The sequence below is a fragment of the Mytilus californianus genome, unplaced genomic scaffold, assembly GCF_021869535.1.
Source record: "Mytilus californianus isolate M0D057914Y unplaced genomic scaffold, xbMytCali1.0.p SCAF_9, whole genome shotgun sequence".
In the NCBI taxonomy this organism is placed as follows: domain Eukaryota; kingdom Metazoa; phylum Mollusca; class Bivalvia; order Mytilida; family Mytilidae; genus Mytilus; species Mytilus californianus.
This window is the reverse complement of record NW_026262745.1, coordinates 7,805,185-7,817,089: the sequence shown is the minus strand read 5'-3', so window position 1 is coordinate 7,817,089 and position 11,905 is coordinate 7,805,185. Positions and strand designations below refer to the sequence as shown.

Sequence of the window (11,905 nt, the reverse complement as noted above, 5' to 3'; positions counted from 1 at the left end):
AATTGCAAGCATCGAAGCTGCTTGCTTTAGCTTGGATGTTCCTTTAAAATTTTGACCAAGGGCAATTTCCGCTGCATAATGCGATCCACTTTTAACCCAAGATGTATAAATATTATTTGGTAAAACATATTGGGAACCCATATTGTATCCGCAACTCATGATTAAAATTTTAATGAATCTTTTTTTGATTCGTTATCATAAAAGTCCATTGTGCAACTTATATTTGGTTTAGGGTTAAAATACTTAAGTTTATGAAATTCTATAGAAAATATCTCTTTTCAAGATAATGGAAAACCAAACCTTTTTGAAAGGTATTTGTGTTTGTTTCTTAGAGACAACGTAATAAATACACATGCACCCTTCCTATATTTAAATGATTTTTTAATCATAAAGTATATCCAATATAATTACATCAATTATGTGAAAAGCTGGGACATTTTTAGTGACCCCAACCGATATTTGACACACATTAAGTGTTCCCCTTTTTTGCGAACCCACTTAAAATTCCAGGATCCCTTATTTTTTAACTATCTGAATAAATTCAATGTTGATCTTATGGATAATTGTGTTTTTCACTGTTGTTTCGTTGCTGTCTTGTGGAAGAATATATATCTAAAATCTTCGTTTAATCATCAATAATATTAATGGCTATGTTTCGGGTATTTCTAACACTCGTTTCTTCGCATAGAAACAACTACTCGTTAATCTGAGCATGGAACGAATACTTTATATCACGAACTATAAATGTTGATGCAAAAGTTGAAAAACTAAGCGAAATTGTTTATTCACAATGCATGAAAAAATCTGTTATATTTCAGTAAATAACACGTGTTCTCGGTTGATCGTCAACACGTAGTAGTCCATCATGCATTGTTACCCATTTATTGAATTGGTCAAACACCCAGGTAAAAACAATTGCGTCATACGTAACTGAACAATTATATTTGCGAGGACATTAGTATAATTATTTATGCATATCCATATAAGGTAGTGTTCCCGACCTGTCCAATGTATTTAATTAACAACGAAATAAATAATCTGTAACCTTCAATACGATCCTTTTGAAATAATAATCAAAAAATGAATAAATGTGTGGTGCTTTATTACTGTGTGACCAATCATAGTATAGTACGCTTGATCAGACTACTCTTCACAGTAGGAGCAGTTGAACATTGTTCTTGATTTCCATTTCTAGAACGATAACACATTATATCTTAAGAAGCACGAATCTTGCAATCTGATTGGTTAATCACCCGGGTGTAGATAACACCCCACCCTAGTTCAATAGGGGATACAAAATTATGCCAAAAATTTCCCTCAAAAAATGTTTTCCACAAATTATGAAAATTAAAATCTTGGAAAAAAGTAATCATAGAAATAATAAAAAAAATATATTAAAAAAAATGCAAAAAACAAAAAAAAAATCCAGGTGAAGAAAAAAAATATTCTCCAATATTCCCCTAATAATTAAATTTTCAAACTGTCCACAAATAAAAAAAAATAAATAGATAGTATTTGATAATGCACAGCAACGTCGGTGTTGAAAAATGTGTAGTGGAAGTTCGTCATAAGATTTCAATTGTATTCCCGGGAATAAAAATAGTAAACGAACGCTAAATAAGAAATTAATTCGTAATCTTGGTGCAATCAGGGGTGTACGGAATTTTACACCGGTGTTGAAAATGCATACGCCCTTCGGCTGCTCCTCAGGGTGTAAAGATTTGCAACACCTGTGTAAAATTCTGTACACTCCTCATTACACCAAGATAGCTAGTATTACCATCAAGACAAATAGTAAATGAAACATTAAGGATATATTTTCTGTAAAAAAAAACACATTTACCCGCTTTACACTATGTGTACGTACGTCTCAGTCCAACATGTTTGAGTTCGCATAAAGATTGTTTACATCACGATATATTTACTGTATGAAATCAATATCGATACACTACCATGAAGATTTCTGAATGCAAATGAACGATGACAGTGTTCCCCTACTACTGATGACTTCTAATGAATTGTACGTGCTAATGCAGCATTATCAAATTGGTTTTGCATAGTTTCGTGCTTTGAAAAGTACTTTATTTGAACCTTTTCATTATTTTTTAAACGTAAATAAACTGACATATTAAATTTTATGCCATATGAATTTTGTTTTTTCACTCGATAAAACAAGGACACACTCGAAAAAACACGGACTGCTCTCGAAATAACACGGACATATACAAATGAATTTACTCTCCAAAATGTCCTTTTCAATGCAAATTCAAGAATTTTTGTAAAGTGTCTGTATATCTAAATATATATAGATTCCATGTGCATTGGTATGTGTATAAAATGGCTTTAATCTATATTTTGGATTAAAGCATTCTAAGGCTAAATTTAACGTTTTTAAATCAAAATAATGTAGGGTTGATAATATTTTTTATCAAAAATACTAATTTACCTTCTACAATCTTGTATATCAGGTTCTAGCATCTTTTTCACGTTTTATCAGAAAGGAAGTCGGTTTGTTTACATTATTGATCATATTCACTCGAAAAAAAGTGGTCACACTCGAAAAAAACCGATCAAATCACTCTAAAAAACCAAGATCCCAGCCGGACACTATACCTACCGTGAATTAAATAGGGCAACAAACCTCATCAAAGAAACCGTGCTTATAATTTTCTACGCCAGATGCGCGTTTCGTATACAAAAGACTCATCAGTGACAAACTTGAAAAAAGACATAACTTACCGACAATTGTATTGCAAGATACACATAAAACAATACGATTATTTAGACAAAATGTACATGATATATGTTAGATAACTTATCAGTATAGTACAAATGATTCGAATGCACTTTTATCAATTTCGGTTAACAGAAAACAAATGGTCAAATTGGAAGCTCTTATCACTAAACTATTACTGATGATACATCATCTTTATGACACAAGGGAAATGTTACATGAAAGAATGATATCTACAAAATGAAAACAAAAATTAACACTATGGCAATGAATGCGTCTTGTTCTGTCTAAGGGTTAAATTGTTCTTTAATTACGCGTGACCTTTTTCATACACCATGTAAACACAGGTATAAACATGCATTAACAGCAAACTAGACTGCAGTAAGAACATTATTATAACATGACTGGCAAGGTTTCCCGTAACTTGGTCCGCAATTCTTTTTTGAACTGTTGCAATAAACCATGCCACTCCAACCTTGGAATTTACCTAATGTACCAAGCCGCTGCATTTTACTGATTGTTTGCTCTTTAATAGTTCTACAAGATGGACAGTTTGCACCGTTGTCTGGACCACAGTGTCCATTAGTACGTGATGTTGCGGGATGATTGTGGTTTGTCATTACTCTTCGTCCGCAATACAAGAACCCAGTTTCTTTGCTTACTTTTGGTTTGTAATCATTAGTAATACATGGAGGAAATAGTAAGTTAAGGACGACCTTATCGAGCTCACTTAAGCCTTCAATGTTTTGATCTTCTACTTGAAAAGTCCAAACACCCTTTTCAATCAGATTTATCGACCCTAACAAAAGAATACTATACGGATCAAATCTCTTGATGATTTGGCTCTGGTTTTTATCTTGTATCTTACTTTTTGCAAGTGTCGAGTACAATCTCGTCATCTCATGATGAAATCCTATGCCTTGTAGAATTGCAAGCATCGAAGCTGCTTGCTTTAGCTTGGATGTTCCTTTAAAATTTTGACCAAGGGCAATTTCCGCTGCATAATGCGATCCACTTTTAACCCAAGATGTATAAATATTATTTGGTAATTCCACGTTGTCAATTATAACAACATCAGCTTCGGGTCGATCTTTAGTAACAGCTAGGACTAACCCTGACACGTGCATATTCAATTCTTCAACCGACGACATAACGAAAGGTCTCTTGTTTGATTTGATTTCTATGAAAACTCGAACAATTTTCGGAATATCGGATCTACTTAATTCATTCATCATCTGATTTTTGTAAAAAAAGATCAGTGCTTGTGTATCATTTTTATTTTTTAAAGTCTTCAGTTTACCCTCCAACATACAAATTTCATTTCTTAATGTTGTTCCATGGCTGAGTACAGATTCGAAAACTGTACCTGACAACACATCTTCTTCATCTACAAAGACACGTCTTACTCTGTAATGTGAAAAAAAAATGGGTTTTTTTGTTTATTATTTTTTAAAGTAAACGTTTTGTTCTTTAAGGGTAAAATGACGCTTTACTAAATTCTGTCTAGCAATACAAGCTGATTTAGTATTGAAAAGATGACAGCCAGAGAGCCATTCGTAGAAAAAAAACTAGCCCTGATTGGTGTATTGTTTTCAAAACGCGTATGTCCTAGATAGAATATGTATTAGTTATCATATCTCTGATTACTGTTATTATATTTTCTGCTACATGTAGTTGCCAAAGCGTGTACGTTTGTTTTTGTAGTTTTACTAGTACTTATGCATCATAGGGTTATTGTGTGTATTCTTCTCTAACCAAATGATATCTTCATGAGATATTTCGCATGTTTCAATGATGATTTAAATTGAATGATGAAAGATACAATGTTAATTCATAAAGCAATACAGCTTACTCATCAATGAATATCAGGTAAATCTATGTAGTTTTATGCCAGGAGCGTCATAATTCATGAGGATCTGTCATTGAGACATGAAGTTTGTACATACATTTTATACCCTCTCCCAGAAACAAAATCCTTAAAATAATGTAGTATTGCATTTGTAATAGGCATTTGACTACGTATAAACTATGTATAAACCCCAGGGTTTTATTTACGCCATTATTAATCAGACAATTTAAAAAAAAACCCAAAAAAATGAAGAAGAATGATATTTTTTTCTAAAATAGACTTTTGTATTTATTAATGATCATTAATTAGCTTTCTTTGATTTACCTATATTTGGTGAAGTTGTACACTGTTTATTATGTATTATAAGTGATTGGAGAAACAATCAATAATTAGAAGTATACAGGTAATAGATTTAAATCATGAAATGATATAAAAACAAAATCACTTGCACTTTCTGTATACTCAGTACTAAAAGGACAAGGTATGATAACGGGCGTTTTTGGTCCCCTCCACAAATAAATTTATAAATTTTTATTATTGATAACCTGTGTATAGAAGCTTGAGTGTACAATGTTTTTTGATGTCCCGGTGAAAAGAAGGTTGCCTAGCAATGGTTTTTATTAAATAACCAAATAATCACTTATGAATTGTTTTATCGATACAAATTAGCATAATTTCAAATAGGATTGTTTGTTAAAGAATAACCTCAAGTGAAAAGTCACATCAATTTCAGTTTACTAAATGCTTAGCAACAAAATAGCAACAAAAACAATGCTTAGCAACGGTTCAAAAATTTGTTATTTTTTGCCCTCTGATACAAATATAGCACTGTTTGAAGATTTAGCTTCCATAAACGGTTTTTCATTCCTATATGCTATCGTCATTCTTTTCCTAAGTTCATATTGAGCTTAGCATCACACATGTTGCTTAGCGACAGCTATAAATGATTCAGTTAAAGACAACCATCAAAAGGAATTTGTAATTTTATTTTCGTATAAGAAGAAGTAACAGTAAGGAATAAAAGTTATTTATTCAATTGTAGTTTATGTTTATCAACAGCATAGCAACAAAATTAGTGATTAGCAACAGTTGAATAATTGGTTCTTTTTGTTTTCTTAGGTATGAATTTGGCAATTTGTATAAAATTAGAATTTTCTATCATATATGAATTACACTATAACATAAAAACTGGATATCATGTTTTTCAACCTTTTCCAAAAGGACATCACTCTGTATGTATGTAATAACACGCTGTCGTCTGCACTGCTGTAAACCTTTTTTTCCCTGTTTTTATTACAGTGCACGTACAGCATATCATCTTTAAGATAGGTATATGTCTTGGTAAAGTGATTTATATTTTTAGTACGTGATATTATGATTAATTATGAACCCCGGAATAATCTCGTAACCGGGCCGTTTCATTTGACTTATTCTATTGACTCCCTTAGACAAGAAACTTGTATCTACGTAGGCCATTCTTTTTTATGAAACTACGCAGGACCAACTCTTTCTTGTCTTTAAGTTTGGAATGGGGAATACTTGTGAAAGTGTAGAAAAGTCAAATGTTTTAATACTATTGCAAGATGAAAGAGTCATAGATTAATATTGTATGTACTCTTAAAGATCTTTGGAATTTTTTAGTATTCACATCTGATTCACGCCACCTCTGGAGTAGGTAGTTTCACAAAACTTTGAAGCCCGGCTTTGATTGGTGATAAAATTTACAAATTACTCTACGTTGATAATTCAGAAAGAAGTTTCGTGGAGCACTTGGAAAACCCAGCAATATAACGTTGTTTGTAAGGACACTTATGTAGTTTAGATATCCAAAATAGTGAACATGGTGAAGGAAGGTCTAGTTCTTCATCTTATTACGATTTGCGGATATGCATTTGTAAAGATATGTATTAAAACAGATGAAATCAACCTATATCTTTATAAAAAATGGACAACTTGAATGTAATCATTTTCTTTCTAAAAATAGCAACAATCAACATTCAATATATATAGGAGTTGATAAGTTAGAAAATAAACTGATGCATTTACTGAATTAAATTATATAAATGCCCAAGAATGTAACTTTAACATGCTATTGGATGGCAGCACGCGCCGGATGAAGCTAACTTGTTTAGCGTGAATATTTAAAATATAAAACTATTTTTATAACACTCATTAGCGTGTTAAAGTGTTGAAGTTACATTCTTAGGCATTTATTTGTATATGTAATCTGAAAATGTGACTGACTTGATTTCAACTTTGCCCATCAATGCTCTGATATCATCTTCTTTGGCCATCGACTTTGTGTACTTAAAAGTGAGTGGTGTTGGGATATAAGGAATTTTTATCTTTCCAAAACTGCATTCTAATGACTTCATTTCAAGTAGTAAACCAATAGTGTCTTTGCTTGTCCTAATTTCTGCCTCCTTACACCTTAGACTTTTGGTAAATTCCTTGGCATCATTTGTCTTCTTCACTGCTTCATTTAACAAAACTTTCTGGTTTGATGACTTTGTATTTAACTCTTGTATCATCTGATCAACCACTTTATCAACCGACATTTTTATCACCTCGCCACCTCTTTGAATACTTTCTTCTGTTGAATTTACGCTTTCATTTAACATGACTTCGTATTGACATATCTGATTACCACTATTTTCAAGTTCAAGGACTTCGTCAGTATTAAGGGTTGAATTTAGATAAGCTAAAATCATTTTTTTCTTTTTTGAAACAGTTTCTTCAATATCCGCCATTGAGTGCCCTTTGTGGCTTTTTACTGTGCATATTTTACATTCGTCACAAACAAAGACATATGATTCGTTATGGTCTTGACAGAAGAGTGATGTGTCTGATGTCGCACTTTCAGAGTTCTTAAAACAATGATCTCGACAAACAGCAATTCGCAAATGACTCGTTTTGCAATTTAGACAAAAATACTGATTGCAATCTAAACAAAATTGGCTTCCACGTGCGCTCCTGCACATTTCACAGACATTTTGTTTTGCACTTTGAGCCATATTTTTAGATCACATCACATCTGAAACATAAAAAGAAAAAGAAAAATTCAATAAAAATTTTAAAATGGAGAAAAGACCAACTGCTGTACATATGCCTTCAAAAACTCAACACAGTAAAAATAATTAAATTGACAAAACGGAACACCAAAGAACAATGAAACACAAAAAACTACATGGCTTTCACATCAATAATCTAATTTGAATTAACTTACTTATACCCTTCCTTTCCATTACATCATTTTTGTGCTTTAATAGTATTGTTTGAGTTTTTTTTTTATCAAATACTTATAAGTGTAGATATTTATCTTTTTGTATATATTTCATTTTTATATAATTAAGACGGTAATGAGTATGTGAACGCCATAAGAAGGCAATACATATTAATATGACCATCAAATGTTTTGGTTTTTTTTTCTTTTAATTTTCGTGTTGATTATAGCATGTATGGATGCATTCCGCAATAACACGTGATATATTCCGAATGTCACAGTGCATTCATAAGCCAACAATCTATATGCATGGATCATGAAGGGTTCACGCAATAACAAAAAAACAAAATTATGGCAGACGGCAACACACGACTACCACTGAATAACAGACTCTAAGACTTGTAGGCATATGAAAATTGTATAGAGTTGTTTTTTTTGTTAATCTATATGTAATCATTGAATTTCTATTAATATAAAACAAGTTTTTTTTGGTTTGATTTTGTTAATTTCATGGGCATTATTTTTCACGAGTAGAAGTCAATTTAATACTACATAATGGATGAATATGTTGCTATATGATGACATATCGTTGTATAAGTGCGGATAGTCAAAAGTGATACATTTACCCTGCTTAATCTGCGTTACATGATAAGTTTTATTCACATTAATTTCTATGTATGATATGATGTCAATTTATGTAATAGTTATACACCGAAGGATAGGTGTGTCTGGATAAGACACGCCGTATCCCGAGGTGTATAACTAACTTACATCCAATGCTAAACCCTATATTTGTTAACATTGATTATAAAATGAAAAAGAATGGATAGCATATTTATTGACATAATCGAACCATGAATTATAAGAAAATTTTTTTTTTTTACATGAAACCCCACTAGTAACCTTACTTTGGCTATGTTCTTTCAAACTTTGACAAGTGAGTAGATTTTACAAATGTCAAAGTTGCTGTTTTGCATATTCCCGTTACATCCTGGTGCTAATATGGATCAGAAGTTCAAGGTTGACCGTTTTGTGCATTCTTATCACAAAAAAAATACATCATATGCTCCTTATATGCAGTTGTCAATATGGACGGGTATACGACGGACGACATTTTGAGTCAAGCGTTGGATTTGGTAGAAGGGGGAGGTAGGGGGGGTGGGGGGTATGATTTTTTTGTCGGAGTCAGAATTTTTTTTCCTCGCAAACGCGAACAATTTTATTTATTTTTTCAACGCTATCTATCAAAGGATTTTTTTTTATTCAAAATAGGTGCTTAATATTTTTTTCGCTATTGGAATTTCTTAAAATGTGTTTTTTAATATCTTGAAACAACTTGTAGTAATTTCTTATGTTCATGCTATTTAAAAAATAATCAATTTCTATTGTAATGAATAACAATGGACTGTGTTTTCATGATGTAGAAGCAGGGGTTTCCAGAAACCCCGCTCGTCACACCATGTGGTCAAAATCCATTGTTATTCGTAACAATAGATCTATTCAATTTACACTTGTTTCAGAAATAGAAACTATGAAGTATAACAATAGGGGTGTAAGTACACATGTAACTGTCGCTCATCAACTTCGTACTGTATTTGGTATTTAAATGTTTTGATTCGAGCGTCACTGATGAGTCTTTTGTAGACGAAACATGCGTTTGGCATACAAAATTATAAGCCTGATATCTTTGGTGAGTTTTTTTTTAAAAACTTAACGAGATGATATATTTGTTTCTTGTATAAAATTGTTGAACTAATATGTTATATTGCAAATTCATTAGGCAAAAACTTCAACAGTTCTTAATTTTATAGTTTTGGTGTTTTATTTTATTTAATCGCATACTTTTTTTGATTCTTTGTACAGCTATTTTTAATATATAAATTTTACACATTACATTTGAAGTTGTTGACATGCAAAAAGCTGCAATGTTTGCCGGAAGTTTGCAGCTAGCGGCCAACATCTGCAAACACTATTTTCTGTGTTCCTGCAAACTTTTTGTTTGCCGCAAGCTTGCAGCAAGTCTGCTGCAAGTTTGCGGCAAACAATTCAGTTCCATAAGGAGAAGTCCATAAAGTGAAAAAAAACACAGTAAAGGTTCAGTGTTCGACAAATGAAACAAAAAGCAATTGCGTTTGAAAAAAACCTTCACCATTGAAAGTTACTTACCGTTTCAGTTAACAAGAAAATATTTGAAAAAAAAACAAACCACCATTATAATGCAGCAAAAACGATTCCGATTTCCTTATTAAAACTTCCTTATATTTATTTTAGACGCCAGTTGTCCTTATACCTTCCGGTGACAATACTGTAAATATTTCAATAAATATTTATGTAAAAAATGTTTATTTACCATTGTGTTCTTTATCGTTCATTTATTAATAAACTTGTATGTTTGAAAACATGTCTTCTGACTTTGACATTCAATGTTTAAACCATTTTGGCTATTTTATTTAGGTCACTTTCGGTTATATGGATCCTCGGGTATTTATACATTCTTGACTAAGATCTGGGTTTGAACGTTCCTGATGAATATATTTCCAGAAAAGGGCTTTATAAAAAAAAATAAAGAAATTAATTGATACCAAGAAGTTTTTTTTTTAAAAAGTAAACAAAGTAGATACAACACAAACCTATGAGTAAAAATAGCTAACGATAACTTGACTGACCTTATTTCTTAGAATACAGTTGATTTAAAAGTATTATCTTTGTCTTTAGAACAGATGCTCGATATCCTTTCATACCGAGTACAATAGTAAATATTTAAATAAGAAGATGTGGTATGATTGCCAATGAGACAACTCTCCACAAGAGACCAAATGACACAGAAATGAACAACTAAAGGTCAACGGACGGCATTCATCAATGAATAAAGCCCATACCGCATAGTCAGCTATAAAAGACCCTGAAATGAAAAATGTAAAACAATTCAAACAAGAAAACTGACGGCCTAGCGTGCCAAACAGATCGAAAAATTCACTATAGAAATGACTTGAAAGAAGGAAGAATATAAAAAAGGGCAATCATTGTCTGAATGTTCATTTGTATTCAGTTGTCCATGACTTCTTACCTTCCAAAACAAAGTTTAACAATGAAGTTTGTAACTTCCAAGTTCATCAATATCCTGGTCAACTGGGACTTATATTCAAACCAGATTGAAACTAGCTGAAAAATATCGTTAAATGTATATCATTAATTTCAACAATGCTCAATTAAATCTATATAAATTTTGTCTCTCTGCACCAATAAGCGAGTTTCCCTTTTATGATTTAACACATCCGTCCGTACTAGATTTATGTGTAAACAGGCCATATTCACAAAAAAAAAATAGATTTTAGGTAGATGGGGGGGGGGGGGGGGGGGTCTAAATTAAAGAATTTTTTAATATTTTTTCAAAATGTGGTTTATATCATGCTTTTTTCAAAAATATGATAAAAAGTATGGGTCACCAGATAAAATATGAGAAGATAGCTCTAATAATATGCTTTGATATAAGAAAAAGAAGAAATGGGGTCACCGGACTCGATTTCTTGTTACATAATAAAATATGTAAATCCAAAACACATTCTATTATAAAAGTTTCTATATCGGAGTTATCTCCCCTTATGTGGCAAATTTGAAAAATATTGAATTAAAATAAATTTTTTTTTTTTAAATATAGCCGTAAAATATGATAAAACACTTAATCATCTATATAAGAATGAAAAGTCTTACAAATGAATTACATACTACTCTCGAAATTGCGCATTTCATTAAAGAACTAGACCGATTGTTATCTGCTATTTCAAAATCCAAGATGGAGGAAGACACTCCAGCTACTTTGAAAGTACAGAGTACATACTTTATCCGTAATATCCTCAATAAAACTGCATTCTAAGTGACATTACAATTCACAAAATTATAAAAGTTTGCAATAACATAGAAACGTTTGATGTATTTACACTCTACATTATTATTCCCAATGCTCAATTACAAGGTTGGTTATATAATACTCCGACGACGGCGTCTTGAAAATGCAGAACTTTTTGATCGACAGCATAGTTTTGTAGTTTATTGGATTTCATATTTTACCAAATAGTTAGTAATTCAATTGGTACTAATT

At 31.6% G+C, this 11,905-nt stretch overlaps 1 protein-coding gene across 1 annotated transcript in view; it reads right to left on the bottom strand.

Moving 5' to 3' along the window:
* Positions 1–1,085: 1,085 nt before the first annotated feature.
* The window catches only part of LOC127714961 (uncharacterized), a 31,529-nt gene continuing 20,709 nt past the window's right edge, over positions 1,086–11,905 (bottom strand). Inside the window, exons 3-4 of the mRNA XM_052220985.1 lie at positions 6,828–7,013; positions 1,086–4,141 (exon numbers count right to left, since the gene is read on the bottom strand). Coding sequence (XP_052076945.1) covers positions 3,106–4,141; positions 6,828–7,013 — 1,222 coding nt within the window. The 3' untranslated portion in view covers positions 1,086–3,105. The remainder of the gene's footprint in view (positions 4,142–6,827; positions 7,014–11,905) is intronic.